Source organism: Trachurus japonicus, chromosome 11 (assembly GCF_045865225.1).
Source record: "Trachurus japonicus isolate A0001 chromosome 11, Traja_1.0".
NCBI lineage: Eukaryota > Metazoa > Chordata > Actinopteri > Carangiformes > Carangidae > Trachurus > Trachurus japonicus.
The window spans coordinates 11,765,452-11,782,322 of NC_140917.1; the positions used below are offsets into that span (position 1 = coordinate 11,765,452).

Below are 16,871 nucleotides of genomic sequence, written 5' to 3' on the forward strand. Positions count from 1 at the left end.
ATATTACCTGATTTATTGATTTATGACCATTTGGCTCAGTTGTAAACAAATCAGCAATTTTATAGAGCCTGAGAAACCATAACGGTGCTGACAATGGTGTGTGTGTGTGTGTGTGTGTGTGTGTGTGTGTGTGTGTGTGTGTGTGTGTGTGTGTGTGTGTCTTGTCAGCCAGCAGCCGGTACCATCAAGTTTCTAGCGTGAACAGGGCCATACCGGAAGATACATTTCAAAATAAAATGTATGTGTTTGTTATGTAAAAAAAAAAAAAAAAAGGTCCTGTATATGGGTCAAAACAGACCGGTTTTTGATTTACAGTGGGCAGTGATGAACCAGGGGAACACCAATTATTACTAATGCTAAAAGTGGGAGAAATATGAACTCATAATAAAAAATCACATCAGAGAACATACATGAGTCATGTAAATGTACACATACAACTGTAATCTTGGTACTGATTACATAATTCAATTGACTACTGCCTTCATTATTTCAATATTCTGTATAACATTTTTTTTCCCATTGTTATTTCATTGCTATTTTCTTTTCTATTGAGTAGCTCCTACTCAGATTTCTCCATAACTCCCATTATTGTATTTTTTACTCAAACTATAGGCTATTTCTGTCTTTTTCTGTGCCAGTATTGAGTTTTTATTGCTATAGCTTCTTCTTTTCTTTTTTTTTTACATTGGTTATTGTTGCTAATTGTGAATATCAATTTATCCAGAGAACAATAACAAAACGTTTTTAAATCTAGTACTTCTTTCTACAAAATATGTTTTATATTTTGAATATGGGTCTTTGCTTTTTATACTCATCCTCATCATATTTGTACACGTGAAATCGAGCAGTGTTGCATTGCATAACAATTTTCCCTCTGGGGGATTAATTCTACAGCCTAATCATTTTTCTTTTAATGTCCTTTTATTTTGCAACGCCCAACAGGAAGTGTCCTGTGTGTATGTGGGTGCGTTGACGCAGCTGCTGAGACCATTTAACCTGCAGCAGCAGCAGCAGCAGAGAGGCGGCACCTGATCCGTCTGCGACCAGAACCAGAGAACAAAAGACACAAGAACCACAGAGGAGACACGGAGACACGGACAGGTAAAGATAAAACAAATAAACCGCCTGATTTACACCTGACATTTTCTCGTTTTGTTTCTCTCCGCGTTTAACGGTGATGTGTCCAGTGTCTAGTCGGTCGTGACGGTGCCGGCCGGTGATGGAGGAGGATGAATCCGGCTGCGCAATTAATACAAACTCGACAAATGATGATGCTCAACAAACAAAGATGAAAAAGCATGAGTGTTTGCTGTAATGTGATGAGATGCATGTCAGAAACGGAGCGTGTTAATGTGGATTTAATCGGTGGATGTAACCGGTGCAATCATCAGTAGGCTACTACCCCCTCCTCCTCCTCCTCCTCCTCCTCCTCCCGCGAGCCTGAAAACCGGGACAACGCCTCAAACGCAAATGTGCAGATTAATCCTTCAATTACACAACGATCGGCCTATCCATATAAAAAACAATCCTCACGTGATGACTTTAAAAAATGTAATAAAAGTGATGCTTTTGTCCCGAAATTTTCCTGTCGCGTAGCTACATGTCGTCTCGTCTCGTCGTCATCAGATCTGAGGCTCGAGCCAACGCCTCAGTCAGGATCAATAAACCCCGAATTAGGCACAAAAAAAATGGATAAAATGAAATGTGAATGGAGTTTGGTGGCAGGTGATTTCCTCAGTGAGAAGCTGCTGAGTCAGCGACGTGTCGAGGTTTATTTCAGTCCGTTGAGGCGCGATGACCCAGATTCAGTTTTTAGACTCACAGTAAAAAATCTTCAGCATCTGACTGACACAATAAATAAATGTGAAGTGACTCAGCATGCAGGCCCATGTGTGGTTCACATATCAGCAGGAACTCATTCTCTTCAAACCCAGTCAGAAATGTAAATTAATGTAACATAGCCTAGATTAAAAAAAAGAAAAGAAAAAAGGCTGCTCCAACATCAATCAAGTTAAAACACCATATAATGTCTATACAATAGGCTATAAACAACATCTGTCTGCAGCTGCTTCAGTTCCAATGACATAAACAAAACCAGATGCTGTTTTCTTGACTAATAAATGACTGAACACTCAGTTCAAGTAAACAAACAAACAAAAAAACATGTCAACAAATAAAGCTCCAGTTCCAGGAGTGACACCGGATCTTGACCCAGGAAGGAGGAGGCTCCGACCTAAACTCACTGACACAGTCTCAGGTGTCCGTCAGTTATAATAATCACAGGTCGGTGAAGCGACAGTGGAACCAGACTATTATTTTTATCAAACCACCTGCTTCATCCTCACCCTTATAACAGTGAACACTGACACAGTCTGACATCAATCAGCTGATCATTTAAAGGCCCCACGTTGTATAAACTTAGATTTCTATGTGTATTTTTAATTATAAAGCAGGTCAAGGTTTTGTATTAATACTGTGGAATATAAAAGTGCTCAGTCCAGATGAATAATCGCAGCCTGTTTTCAGAAACTGAGCTTTAAAATGAGCCGTCAGGACCAGTGTAACTCTGTGATGTCACAACAAAGCATGCAGCACCACTCGGCCCCGCCCCGAGTCAGTCTGATGGATGAGTCATGGTTAATTCATGAAAAAACTGCCCCTTTTAAAACAGCTGAGAGGCCTTCAGGGTCCATGGGAGCCTGCAGCGCTATAAAAGGCTGTGTCATGTCATAAGTGGAAAGGCTCAGCTGTGAATAGGTTTCTCTACATGGACACAGCTCAGTCAGGCTGATGGGAGCTTTTAATTTAACTCTCTGGTTTTTATATCTGCAGCAGAGCATCTACATATAAAATCAACAGATAAACTGGATTAAAATGTTAAAGTCAAGCTGAAACAAAATCACAGCTGTATATGCACTTTTAATGGGTCATGACTTGGAATGATTTTAGATGTTTTGTACATTTTATTGTAATGGTATGTAATTTTGATGTATTTTTTCTTACTTTTCTTTCTTTTACTAAAAGCCTAACTAGGGACGGGAGTTGGAAACTAGCATTAGCTATCTCTGTATGCAGAACATCAGTCACATTGACTTGTTTGTAATAAGTGGAAGAATTACTATGTTAACATGTATTGTCCCTATCAAATGAACTAAATTGAATTATTTCAGGAATATATTTCTTTTTAAAGAAACACCAGAAAAATCAATATTCAGAATTTTTCATCTTCACTGTAAATCTTAGGTTAAATGTTAAATGCTATAAATGCTACAGGGTTTAATTTAGACCAATCTGGGTAAAGGGAACCAGTTTTTCTAAAAATGGTAAAACAAAACAAAAAAGCTCAAAAATATATATATCTGACGGGTTTCCTCAGTTCCTCCACTGTCATCCTACTCTGACCTGTAAATAGCCTGTTGGAGCAGCAGACACTAAAAATAAAACCAAAACAAGCTTTAAAATAAACCGAAGCTGCTTCCGCTCAGCGCCGAGACTCAGAGACTAAAGGTTAAAGTCAGTCAGACTCAGACTTCAGCTGCACTCAGGTCAGTGATCGACGTATAAAGACCGAGAAGAGCCCATAGAAAAATATACAGATTTAGACTCATGACTGGTTTTTGTGTGCAGACTCTCGGTGTCATAACTGATTTACTTTTATAGATACTTCTCTTGTGAAAGATCTGCACAATAAATAGTTTAATGTAGTTATTGTACTAAGTTTGAGGCCCTTCAGTTCACCTGCAGGGTAAAGAAAACCTGGGGCTTCGTGTTCAGGGCCTAAATAACCTGAAAGACCCAGGAAAAAGAAAAACTTAGACATTGGAGCTGAAATTTTGATTAATTATTTACAGTTGGCTGACGGAAAATAAACAAGATTGATTCATTAGAGGAAATTAAAAAACAAAAAAAACTGTGTTTCAGCTCCTACAGGCTGATTATTTTATGGTTTTGCAGTTTTCTAACAGTGAACGCCACATTGTTTACTAACTGTTGACATTTGACTCGTCCGTCAACAAGGAGGCGGCAGTCCGTCATTTTGACAAATCTAAAAATGGATCAGTTGGTGGTGGATTGTTTCCAGTTTGGATCGTTGGATCATCCAGAAAAAACTCTTGTTTTAAACGTCTGTTTTCATTTCAGAGTGAAAGATGATGGAGAAATCAAACAGCCAATACGACTCCTTCCTCTTCTGGAGGCAGCCAATCCCTGCCCTCGACCTGTCCGAGCTGGAGGACCTGGGTCTGGGCGGCAGTCAGCCGACCAGCGGCTACAAAGGAAAAGACAAGATGTCCAAACTGAGGGGTCAAGATGACGAGGTGAGAGGACGATGAGTAGTAGGCCGATTAGTGAGTTTAAATAAACCGATAAATGATCCCATGAGGGAGAAAAATGTCTATTTAAATAACTTCTTTATTTATTGTATATACTTATGTATTATTTACTGAGTATCAACAATGAGACATGTCTATTTCACTTTGTTTGTTGGTTTAAAGCCAAACAAACACGTCTCATGGGTTTAAATGTGTGTTTTATGTATTTTGTGGTGTTTATGGTTTGAGCCCTGTCATTATGTGACGAATGAATAAAGTTTTTTTGAATCTTGAATCATTAGCTAGCAACATCATCTCTAGCAAACAAACATGTCGGTGCCGAGGAACTTCTTTGGATTAGGCTAAATAAAGACAGATAAAACACACTGCAAAAAGTTTCAACGCGACAATGACGTCATTGATCGGATCGGTGAATTAAAGAGGAACTACGCAGGATGTAGCTTAACTCTGCTACATTTTTACCTTAATTTAACAGCTTTGGAGTAATTGTAAAGGACACAAACGTGCCCCATAACCTGAAATCTCTTGTTTATGACAGATTAAACTGCACAAGTTGTAACATCTTTTATGATATATAACGTTGTCTACCGCTCTATTGATTGATTTCTCGCCGGCTTTGTTGTAAACAAATGCACACGGCCGAGAGGAGGGTTAGCAAAACAGCGGAAAAGCGACCGGACTTACAGCCGATCTCACAAATTGCATAAAATGAGAAAAAAATCGGCCGATCCGATTGGTGCAAAGCCTAATAAGTAGTAGTCAGGGGTAACAGGCAGCAACTAAGACACGTTGTCCTTCGGCCAGCAGAGGGAGCTGTGGCCCAGGTGGTGGTCTGACGTGAACTGTGTCTCTTTCTTTATTCCCAGGAGCTGTCTGAGTTCTCCTCCTTCAACTACTGGAAAACTCCCATCGCCGACGTGGACGCTCTGCTGGCCGACCTCAACCTGCTGCTCTGAGATCAGCCTCACCTGAGCTCTGACCCTGGATCAGTCTCTGCAGGCCTCTTCCTCCTCCTCCTCCTCTCCATCCTGCCTGATTCGCTTTTTTCCCCCTCCCTGGACACATTTTCACGCTAACAGTCCCCACAGGACACGAGGTCCACAGAGACTGGTCCTGGTTCACATTAGACACACGCAGACACACACACTCTCTGATCCTGAACTAGTTTTTTCCTTAAAAAAAAAACACACAAAGACCGACTCGTCCCGTGTGAACGTTGTGAATTAAATCTGAAGGCTGTAGTCTGAGACGATACGATTCTCCGTTTTAATAAGAGTCCAGATCCTGATCCCACTGAGAATTTGAACTGATATAAACCGTCCAGTTTGTCCCCATGTGTGGACAAAACGTTAGAAACACCACGTTCATTGTGTTGCACAGAGGTGTGTTACATTCACCACAGAAAATCTGGAGACTCGTCATGTGATGTAAGGAGGAGAGACAGAAAACTGAGATATGAGGAAACCAGCTCGTTTTAATATCATGTAGCCTACATGAGTCGTTATATTGACGATCGGCTACACTGCTGAGACTGAGATTCAGTTTCTAAATGGTCCTATAGGTGAACAAAAACAAGATAAAGCTGTAAGAGTTCACATCTGTTTACACAACTGAAAACGACATTAGTAGGCCTATTTATGTGAATGTTTGGGTGACAGATTACAGGAAACAACAAGAACTTGAAGATGGTTTTCAGGATTGTTTTAGGATGTGGTCAATAATAGGACGGCTCTGGATCTAGAGGTCCTTTAGGTTGTTTTCATTATGAAGGTAGTCCCACAGAGGGGTTGTAGTGAGCCTTTAGGGTATTAAAGGTGGTTGAACACCATTGAGGAATGAAATTTTGCACCACCATCAGAGCATTAAATGAAGGAACGAATGTCGCCGGCTCTTCCTCCTGCAGGGTTCAACACACCTGAAGAATGTATGAGGAGGAGCAGCGAAGATGTTCTGGTGGATCATTACGTAACTGTGGGGTTTATTTCTTTAATCTGTCCCCAGCTGTAGAAACAAACACACCCTTCTGAGCTAAATAATAATAATAAATCCATTCATCATCACTCAAGAGGCAGTAACGTCTCAACCAGACAGACAAAAAGCCCGATGATAGACAACCACCACTAAACCTTTGCTCTCAATTATCAGATCAGTTGTCAAACAAGGCTTTTCTTGGTGAATATAATGCATCTCGTTATTATTCATCCAGTTTTCATCAGATTATTTAAGTTTAAACAGAACCGTCCCTTTGTGTCGCATGAATGAATATGATTTATTAGACCAGAAGGAATCATTGAAGTGTTGAGACAGAGGTTGTTATTGTTTGTGCCTTTTTTTCCCCCCTGAGCTGACAGTTGTTGTCATAATCTTGTATCATTGATGTATTTATTTCTCATGCTGCTGTTTTATTGTTTCACTATGAGCAGGCCTCAAACTGGAGCCACAACAAGTCAGAAACACTCTGTGGATCAATATGTCCTGTCAGAAATGTTCTGCACACCCAGTCAACAATAAAATGTCCTTTTTTCTGATCAAAACACTTGTTTCATTGAAGTTACAGTTAGAGCTTGAATACCTACACATTTCTTTCCAGGAAAATGTATCAACATTATTTTAGTTTTTTTCTAGAATAAAGACAAGTGGAAAGTTGATAGGTGGATAAATAGTTTTTATTTGTGTTGAAATACACCATATACATACATTGCATGAATCAGAACAATACAAGAGTTTGTTGTGATATTTAAAACAGATTCACATTCTGTGATCTTCTTCAGGCGTTACTCACTTTTTGCCCACATAAATTAGAAAAATAAAATAATAAATTCCATGCAGCAGTTACACATGTTAACATTAAATTAAACCCTCTCACATTAGCTTAATATGCATAGTACTATATGGGGCTGTATCTCAAATATAGTACATTACCAAATATGAGATGTACAGCCCATTTTGTTTCATCCAGCAATCTGCATCGTAAAAGGTAAAAATAACAATGAGCAGTCTTGCACACATCAATATAATTAATCAAGATTAATAGTACATACTGATTCTACACCAGATTCACAGAGATGGATGTAACCAGGAAGTTTTCTGCTTATTATACAGCTTATGTTTACAGTCATACTATATATTATGTAGGCTAGTTGACGCAAAGTTAAATCTAATCTTCGATCTAACAACAATTCAAGGAGTAGTGACTTTATTTCAGGATTAACATTTGTGTTTCATTATATTGATAGAAATTCAGCTGTTTGATACATTTACAGTGTTTGTTTTATATTTTATAGGCTACAAATAAACCAAACCACAACCAAACAAAATATGTATACACACACTTCTATTTACACAACTGAATTAAAAACAGGGGTTGCATTTTCAAGTAATCATACAGAGGTTTTTTATGATTTGTAAATGTCTAATGTTTTTACAGCTTTTCTGTCTTTCATAGTGTTTGAATGTAGCAGCGGATTTCTCTCTTATGTATCTCTGAATCTTTGGTCTTTTTGAAGACCATTCATTTACATTTGTGAATGTAGGATTTCCCGTACAAAATTAAAAGATTCACCAAAAAAAGGGATTTGCCCTTAAGCCTTTTGTCATCATATAGGCGAATTATATCCTTTTTAAGTTTTAGCTTTATACCAGTTGGAGTTTCAAACAACCAATTCCTACCATTCTTGTTTCTGATCAACCCCGAGGCCTGAGCTCTGCGGGCAGGAGTGCGCTGTTCTCCGGTTGATCTGAGGTCAGCGGTCTGTCCATCAGTGTCTCAGCCTGACCGCAGCTCGGTCGTTTGAACCGATCCGGGGTCAGTTCCTCGGCGCCGCCACAGAGCCCGCCCACAGGGAGGTTAACGCTCACTCTGGCTTCCACCTCCGGTGTCGCGGGGCCGCCATATTTGTAACCAGATAAAATACAAAAATATCTGTTTTTAAAACCCCCTCACTGGCAGGTGAACGCCTGTCAGGGTCTGATTTACGTCGGGAGACGTGAAATCGCGGGAATCCACGAAGGAGGAAGGTAAAAGCCGCTTCGGTTTAACTTGCTAACAGTCTGCATGCACGCAGGCTAACGGCTAACACGACTAGCTGCTACAAACTAGCGTCAATCCCACGCAGTGACGACCACACTTCCGGTCGTGACTTGCAACATAAAACACCAACTGACAAAGTATCTGCGGGCTGTGTATGTAGAGCCGAAAAAATGCGACATAACTTATTAAGTAGCCACGATATATATACAATAAACGTTGTTCCACTGAGTTGTGTAATTTCAATGCGGTTTAACAGTAATCCTCGCCTACTTTTACGTTTAAAAAAACGCTTTACGCTTTTATTTTGAAGAGCCAGCCCTGACACATCCGGGTGTGGACCGGCCGCCTCTCGGTAACTTTCTGCAGTAAACAAGTCCGGAGGAGCCCGACAAGCTGCAGTGGCGCCTAAAGCCCACGATTTGTGCGCCTTGTGAATGAAAAGTGTGCACAGTGCTGAACTGTTTCTACTCACCGCGGCGACTCTAGCCCGCATAAAACGTCCGCACAGCGGGGCTGTTTGTTTGTTTGGCTAGCCGGCGGCTAGCGTGCTAACAGTAGCAGAGAGGAGCGCTGGCTGGCTCCTCACAAACCTGGACGCGGTAAGTATCTGGCCCGGCCGTCCTGACCGGGACATAAAAACAATATTAATCTTACGTTTTTACACGTTAAACACGGGTAGAAATTAGTAAAAGCATCAGGGGGATGTTTAGCCGAACGGGTCTCCGGTAAAGCCGTTTGACGACGCGCGCTGAAGAAAGCTAGTTAACCGGATGTGGAAGTAGTTTTTTCTCCGTGTGTAAAATAGGAAATTTCTCTCTGACTTCCCCCGGAAAACCAACAACTTAATATCAAACGGTTTCCTGTCGGTGTTACTGTAAATGTTTTTAGGCAGGGAGGAGGTTACGGTGTTTAACGGTGGCGGTGGTTAAAAATAAAAAATAACTGGGCAGAGAGAGGAGAGGGGGACACGGGGGTAACGTGGCACATGGCGGACTCTTTCTGTTCATGAAGGCGCGTAAAATGGCTCCTCGGCCGCGGAGAGAAAATCTTCGTCCTTCTCCGCTGTTTCGCAATCACAGGCGCCGGGTGGAAGCCAGTTTCCATTATCGGACGGCCCGACGACGGGCTAACTTTGCCTAGCTCTTTTTGCCCACTCCCCCGCTAAAAGAAGACTATTGTTTCCAGTAATAATAATAATAACTATTATAATTAAAAAAGAACCGACCGCCCACTCGTGCCCATTCCCCCATGTTTTAAAATCAGCCACCATTTAATTATTATTCATGTGGTTATTGTTTAGTTTAGTTTTGTGTCTCATGGATGCTAATGACGTTAGCGCCCAAAACACTCAACACTCAACTTTGAGTCCATTATCGGACACATCCCCATTGTTTTGGGGCATTTTACTGCTGCAGCTTTAAAAACATCTGCAAATTATAATAACTTATCATCAGAGTATAAACAAAAATCAACAGGCAGATTATAAGGAGTATTTTCTTTATTTACTTATCTTTGGATTACAAAATGGCAGAGAACAGAGAAAATGAATTTAGTATTGATTTTACTGTAAAGTACAACACAGAGAAGCATCCAATCATCTTTGATTTCATTAGTTTGTCAAAAGAAATATTTGTTATCTTCACTTGAAAAGAAATTGATTTATTCTTCTGTCCAAACACATATCAATTAATCAGTTAAAAACATTTACAAATTGTTGCAGAGGTACTGTAGACATGTCTGATTTGTAAATCTCCCTAATAGAAATAAAGTAGCATCCTCACAGGAAATAACAGTAGTTTATAATGGAAATATTAACTTTGATTTCAGATATTTTTATTCTGCGAGTGTAACTGTTAACATTTGTGATTTTGTAACCTGTATGTGCATCCAACAATTATTTTAACATGTTTTCTCCATCAGCCAGTTACTTATTTTGTCATGAAAATGCCACAAGCATCTTCTTTCACTGCATTTAGACTTGTGTATTTTTACACTGAGATATGTTTAGGCATTAATGTCACTTAAAAAAAACCCAAATATGATAAAATAGGTTTTCCTCAACTGTTGTGCCTCAGCTCAATGTTAAAATTATCATTTAAAATAAACAAGTTAATCTCACAAACGAACAAACAAACATTGTGTCTTATGTGAATGTTTGTGTAAATTGTAAAAGTGTTTAGTACAATACAGCAAACAACACATTTTGGTTCATTTTTAAATCCCCTTGAAAGTGAATGAATGAATGGGAGCTGGTGGACACACTGATATGACGACGATATCACGTGACCAAACATTTACGCCTGTGTCCGTCTTGTGTGCGTCAGATGTCGTTGGTGGACCTGGGGAAGCGTCTGCTGGAGGCGGCTCGTAAAGGTCAGGACGATGAGGTCAGAAACCTGATGGCCAATGGAGCTCCTTTCACCACCGACTGGGTGAGAAACGAACATTCGCTCTGCTCTTCTACATCTGTTTCATCATGAACCATGATTTTTATTTGAATGATCTGATGCAGACGTCACCAAAGAAACAAAATCCCTTGCCAATTTTTTTTTTCAAACTATTAAATATGTTTACAGTTTAGGCAACAATATACTATATAAAGGAAACAACAAAGTATCTCACTTGTTGAATGCCGAGGCAAGGCAAGGCATCTTCATTTATATAGCGCATTTCATACCAAAGCAACTCAGTGTGCTTTACATAAAGACAAAACATTATTTTTAAGAAGAACAGCATTAAAAACAAAAAACACAGAGTTAAAAGCTGGAGCAAAGAAGAATAAAAAGTAAAAGAAAAGAAAATAGATAAAGTTTAAAGTTATTAAAAAGAGCTCAGCTATAAGCACATGAAAATTTTAACCTGGATTTAAAAGTGCTCACAGTTGGGGCTGATTTCAGTTCTGCTGGTAGTTTGTTCCAGTTGTGTGCAGCATAACAGCTAAATGCTGCTTCACCATGTGAGAGGAAGTTTAATTTCCCCGAGATGATTTCTGAGAAGCATTTGATTGCATTGCGCATTGGTTTTTATTGCATGAAAGTAAATCATCACAGACCTTTTATTGTCTCTTACATGCAGAGCTTCCTGCGGGGAATAGATTTTTTTTTTCCACAGTCACAACATATGTTTCCCTGCTAATAGTAAAGATGGTGTCTGTGTGCTCTGCAGTTGGGTACGTCCCCGCTCCACCTGGCCGCTCAGCACGGTCATTACTCCACTGCAGACGTCCTGCTGAGAGCCGGCGTCAGCAGAGATGCCCGCACCAAAGTGGACCGGACCCCGCTGCATATGGCCGCCGCTGAGGGACACACTGTCATCGTCGAGCTGCTGGTCCGGGTGAGAAGATACTCAACTTTAAAACAGGACCAGTTTACTTGTTTTTAATTTTTATTCTGTCAGGCTAATAAGTCAAAACTCAAAGAAACCAAGAAATCCCATTAGCCTCCGTAGCGTAGCTCTGAGCAGCTCACGGCTCTGCTCCGCCGTTCTAAAAATAGCTTGCACCGACAAATAAAGGTAACGAACCTACTGCTATGACTATAGGGATTATGGCAATGGGCCAATTTGTCAAAATGTTGAACTATCCCGTTAAACATTCAGACATGGGTGAACCTGGGATTCGCACAGTAATGATCCGTTCAGATTTCGTCTATAGTGGCATGCAGAAGAATGTTGTGCACATTCCCTTTACATTTTAAACAATATTTTTTAATTGTCATCTTTTACATTTTCAAAATGTCTCCTGGGTTTCTCATTCTTTTGCAGGCTGTAGAAAACAAAAATAATACACTGATATTGATTAGATTATTTGCAGAAGAGTGTTTCATGTTAAACCCTTTGCCTTTTGGAGATCATTTTGTCTTCCACTTGCTTAACTGTTACACACATTAACAGAAATGTTTGACCAGTGGTGCCCAAACTTTTGCTTGATGCCGCTGTATAATCACACCGGACTGTTTTTTGTCAAAACCCAAAGATAGATTTCACATTTTCTAATTTTTCATCGTTGCGTCTGTATTTGATACTTTTCCAGAGCGGTGCAGACATCAACGCCAAAGACATGCTGAAGATGACGGCTCTGCACTGGGCGGCTCAGCACGGGCACCACGGCGTGGCCGAGTGCCTCATCAAACACGGAGCCGACGTGCACGCGCTCAGCAAGTTCGACAAGACGCCGTTCGACATCGCCGTCGACATCCAGAACACCGAGCTGATGCTGCAGCTGCAGGTGAGACACGGCGTGCTGACAGCTGTGGAAACATCTGGACTGTTACTGTTTGAGTATAATCAGTTAATGTTATAGGGGAGTAATTAAAACTGTGTGTGTGTGTGTGTGTGTGTGTGTGTGTGTGTGTGTGTGTGTGTGTAGGAGGGGATGCAGAACCAGGTGAATATGAACCAGGTGAACATGAACCAGGTCAGCATGAACGTGGAGACAAGCACCACCACCAACCAGCCGCAGTTCATCATCCAGGGAATTCCTGGCATCCAGGGGGGCGTGGTCAACCTGGCGGAGCTGCTCAACAAGGCCAACACAGGTAACACACACATACAGACAGACAGACACACACACACAGCTTTTACCAACTGTTAAACATAATAATAATAATAATAATAATAATAATAATAATAATAATAACTTTATTAAAATCACAAGTTACAAAGTGCTTCACAAAACAACATGTAAGAGACAAGTCACAAATGCCATAAAACCATCAACACCCAAGCGATATGAGAACCCAACAACAAATTGAGACCAGGAGGACTCAAATTAAAATGCAGGATGCAGATGATTAGATAAAATAAATAAAACAGACATGATAAAAATAGATAAGATACAATAATATAAGAAAAGATGGGATAAAAGAGTTCAAACAGAAGGTGTAAAGTAAAACTAAGAGATGATGATGACTGATGCAACAGTTAGACCCTTTTTTTCTTTTTCTGATGTCTTTTCTTTTACTTTTGGGGTAAGGACAGTCATGAGCGAAGTCATTTTGGTTTGGATGGTGGTCTGTTTTTCTTCCTTTTTTTATATCTTTGTGAATAAAGAGCGCACTTGTATGTTGTTTATGTTTTGTTTCAATAAAAATTAAAAAATCTATTTATATATTTAAAATCCGACACCGAGTCCACACGCCATGTGGGAATTCAAAATTCAAATCTTTTGATGTTTGTGTTTCAGGAGATTCAGAGGAGGCGATGGCGGCCAGCGCTCTGGACTCCAACATCCAGCACGCTGCTGTCGTCAACGAGGGGGGTCAAAGAGTAATCACCATAGTAACAGACCAACACGGCAACCTGCAGACCACCGGAGGGATGTCACAGCCGTTCTTCGTCACAATGCAGCACGGACAGCAGAGTACGACAGAATAACCTTCATCCAGTCCAACTTCTTCTGAGTCAGATCTGTTGTTTTGATACTGAATCTATTTGTTTGTTTGTTTGTTTTCAGTGCTGGCGGTGCCGGCCAACACGGTGACGGAGGAGGTGGTGACAGAGGATCCGCAGCCTCCTCCCTCCAGGAAGAGGAAGCTGGAGGTGACCAACAACCACAACGACACAGGAGAGACGGTGAGTGGAGAAAATGATTATTACAATTATATAGAAACTGAACTGTTGCTTTATTCGAGAGTTAAAGGGATAATTCAACATTTTGGCAAACCAAGAAATCCCGTTAGTCTCTGTAGTGTAGCTCTGAGCAGCTTGCGGCTCTGCTCTGCCGTTCTAAAAATAGCTTGCACCGACAATTAAAGGTAACGAACCTACTGCTAAGACTATAGGGATTATGGCAATGGGCCAATTTGTCAAAATGTTGAACTATCCCGTTAAACATTCAGACATGGGTGAACCTGGGATTCACACAGTAATGATCCGTTCAGATTTAGTCTATAGTGGCATGCAGAAGTTTGGGCACATTCCCTTTTTTTAAAAAAAATATTTTAATCAATATATTTTTACATATTTTTCATCTTTTACATTTTCAAAATGTCAGAAAAGGAAAAGGGCCCACAGCAAAGGTTTGGCCACCCTGCATAGTTTTAGTACCTAGTAGCCCCGCCCCTTGGAAACTACCACAGTGTGTAAATAGTAAACCTCTTGTCTGATACCTTGGTCAAAGTTATCTGAGAGCTCAAGTCTCCGGGGTTTCTCATTCTTTTGCAGGCTGCTGCTTTGTTTCCCCTTTTCACTCTAAAACTGTAGAAAACATAAATAATACACTGATATTGCTTGGATTATTTGCAAAAGAGTGTTTCATGTTGAACCTTTTGGAGATTATTTCATCTTCTACTTGCTTAACTGTTCACATTAACAGAAATGTTTGACCAGTGGTGCCCAAACTTTTGCATGATGCCGCTGTATAATCACACTGGACTGTTTCAAGTAGTTTGCGCCGTGATCCAGCAGAGGGAGCCCTAAAACTGTGCCGTCAGTTAAATCCATGGTATTCCCTATTGAAACATCTGTAAACTGGTGTTGTGTTAATGGGAGGACACCGGACATGAACGCCGTCCTGGGAGGACAATCACATCAGTATGAGTATCTGAGCCGCAAGTCTGTAGAAACGTAAGAGTTTTACATAAAGTAACTCAGATCTGCACACTCACCTGCCAGTTTGTGACCTGGGGGCTCCACCGACAAGTGGAGCAATTTCATGTATGTAACACCGACACCGTACGTGTTGTGTTTCCCTCGGGTGTCGTCTCAAATCTGCTCAAACTTGAAATTTTGAATAACAACAAGATTCAACTACAAGAACAGGCAGCAGCCAGACATGAAAGTGAAGACAAGTAACCGTGATATGTCTGAAAGCAGCGCCAAAGTCTAGTCTAGTATACGTTGGGTATGCTAATTAATTTAGTGTGGCTCCGTCTATTTTTCTGCAAATGCTCACTAAAGCTGTAAAGCCCGAGCATGTAGCTGACACGTGCTTAAAAAAAAAAAAAAGACTATGCATGTCTACTATGTCCGTGTTCTTCGTTTGAATGGTTAACTAAAAAACGTTCTTTCTATTACAAGATGGAAACTGTGCAGTAAAGCTGACAAGAACAATAATCTGGTGCAAACACGGTTAAAAACTAGTGCTTTCTCTCAGCTCCATAGCTTCATTTAATTAACCAAAACACCTACAGTATATGTCACATTATACCCCTTCACCAATAAAGAAAACTGCGGTCCTTACTAGTCTAAATAAGCACTCTGCAATAATCTGTGGAAGTGCTTTTCATCTTAAAATATAAATCAAATAGCACAAAATCTGGCTCTAACAGTTTTGTCTATAAAACTTAATTAAATGTGATTGTCTACACGTCTTGTTGGACCAAAAGTCTGAATCCCAGTTTCTTTCCTGTTGTTAAAGACGAACGAAACCACGACATTGTCACAGTTAATAAGCTGCTGATTTATTTTCTGTCAGCTCGCCAACTAGTTGTTACAGCTCCAGTGTGAACGGTTGTGCAACAAACCTGTTTGACTCTTCATTGCTGTCTTGACTGTGACATGACCCTCTGCTCCTCCTCCTCCTCCTTCTCCTCCTGCAGGAGTTGTTGCAGAGGCAGCTGCAGGAGGCCAACAGGAAGGCACAGGAGTACCGGCAGCAGCTGATGCGCAAGGAGCAGGAGGCAGAAGAGTATCGCATCAAACTGGAGGCCATGAGTCAGGCCAACAGCTCCAGCATCGCCGCCGCGGCCGCCAGCAACGCCGCCAACGCCGCGGCCAGCCCCGAGGAGGTGGTGGGGGGAGAGGAGGACGAGGAGGAGGGGGCCGCCGGCGTGGTGGAGGAGGAGGGAGAGATGGTGGTGCTGCAGGAGGGAGGCATCATCATGGAGGGGGAGGAGGGTCAGGTGACGCTAGTGGAGACGGGCGGAGAGGCGACGGAGGTCAGCTCCTAACAGAGAGGGAGAGGAGGAGGAGGAGGAAGAGGAGGAGGAAACCTGAGGAGAGGGGGGGTGACACAACGAAAAGACACGTCATAACAGGAGAAGGTTGGTTTGACTCGCAGTTTTGCGTCCCGTTTAAAGAGAGAGCGATGGAGTGGAGAGGAGCTGTGTTGCTGTGGGACGAGTTCACAACATTTTGAATCCCTGAAAAGATTCGATACGGCCGAGAGGAGAGGAGAGGAGAGACAAAATGGCTTCACCTGAAACAGCAGGACAAAGAACGACAGACTGAAAAACAGACTAAATAGAAACAAGATGATGGAGTTCAGTCGTGCGCCATTTTGAATCCCTGAATGATTTCGTAACAACACAAAATGGTTTTTCCCCCCCACACACACACAAAAAAAATGGCGAGACTGACAAGAGGCCTGAACACAAACACAACGATGGATCTGAATCATGAATCTTTGAACGATTGGACGCCGACATGTCAGAGAGAGGAGACTCTCCCCTCCCAGGAAAGAGGTTGGAGGGAGAAAGAAAAGGGTTGACGACTAACCAAACATGATAGTGGAGTTTAGCTGTGTATTGTTTTGAATCCTCGAATGATTGGACACACACTTCAGAGAGGAA

General features: G+C 41.2%; 2 protein-coding genes across 4 annotated transcripts; both read left to right on the top strand.

Annotated features, from left to right (window-relative positions):
* Nucleotides 1-959: 959 nt before the first annotated feature.
* On the top strand, nucleotides 960-6,855 carry mllt11 (MLLT11 transcription factor 7 cofactor). Of its 2 annotated transcripts, none has more exons than XM_085790973.1 (3): nucleotides 960-1,101; nucleotides 4,141-4,316; nucleotides 5,198-6,855. In XM_085790973.1, the coding sequence occupies exons 2-3, from the start codon at nucleotides 4,149-4,151 to the stop codon at nucleotides 5,285-5,287; spliced, it is 258 nt and encodes an 85-aa protein (XP_085647099.1). In that variant the 5' UTR covers nucleotides 960-1,101; nucleotides 4,141-4,148; the 3' UTR covers nucleotides 5,288-6,855. The 2 variants fall into 2 exon arrangements, with proteins under 2 accessions (XP_085647099.1, XP_085647100.1); XM_085790974.1 differs by lacking the exon at nucleotides 960-1,101 and adding an exon at nucleotides 3,403-3,545.
* Nucleotides 6,856-8,159: 1,304 nt separating this feature from the next.
* On the top strand, nucleotides 8,160-16,633 carry gabpb2a (GA binding protein transcription factor subunit beta 2a). Of its 2 annotated transcripts, none has more exons than XM_085790976.1 (8): nucleotides 8,160-8,348; nucleotides 10,686-10,793; nucleotides 11,527-11,694; nucleotides 12,392-12,586; nucleotides 12,728-12,896; nucleotides 13,544-13,720; nucleotides 13,814-13,932; nucleotides 15,900-16,267. In XM_085790976.1, the coding sequence occupies exons 2-8, from the start codon at nucleotides 10,686-10,688 to the stop codon at nucleotides 16,248-16,250; spliced, it is 1,287 nt and encodes a 428-aa protein (XP_085647102.1). In that variant the 5' UTR covers nucleotides 8,160-8,348; the 3' UTR covers nucleotides 16,251-16,267. The 2 variants fall into 2 exon arrangements, with proteins under 2 accessions (XP_085647102.1, XP_085647101.1); XM_085790975.1 differs by lacking the exon at nucleotides 8,160-8,348 and adding an exon at nucleotides 8,729-8,960 and having other exon boundaries at nucleotides 15,900-16,633.
* Nucleotides 16,634-16,871: the final 238 nt, after the last annotated feature.

What these genes read in the sequence shown, in the direction of transcription:
- mllt11 (XM_085790973.1), top strand. Translation starts at nt 4,149, where the DNA reads ATGATGGAGAAATCAAACAGCCAATACGACTCCTTCCTCTTCTGGAGG. An exon ending in TGAGGGGTCAAGATGACGAG is followed by an intron (nt 4,317 to 5,197) that starts GTGAGAGGACGA and finishes CTTTATTCCCAG; the next exon opens with GAGCTGTCTGAGTTCTCCTC.
- gabpb2a (XM_085790976.1), top strand. Translation starts at nt 10,686, where the DNA reads ATGTCGTTGGTGGACCTGGGGAAGCGTCTGCTGGAGGCGGCTCGTAAA. An exon ending in TCGTCGAGCTGCTGGTCCGG is followed by an intron (nt 11,695 to 12,391) that starts GTGAGAAGATAC and finishes ATACTTTTCCAG; the next exon opens with AGCGGTGCAGACATCAACGC. An exon ending in AGCTGATGCTGCAGCTGCAG is followed by an intron (nt 12,587 to 12,727) that starts GTGAGACACGGC and finishes GTGTGTGTGTAG; the next exon opens with GAGGGGATGCAGAACCAGGT.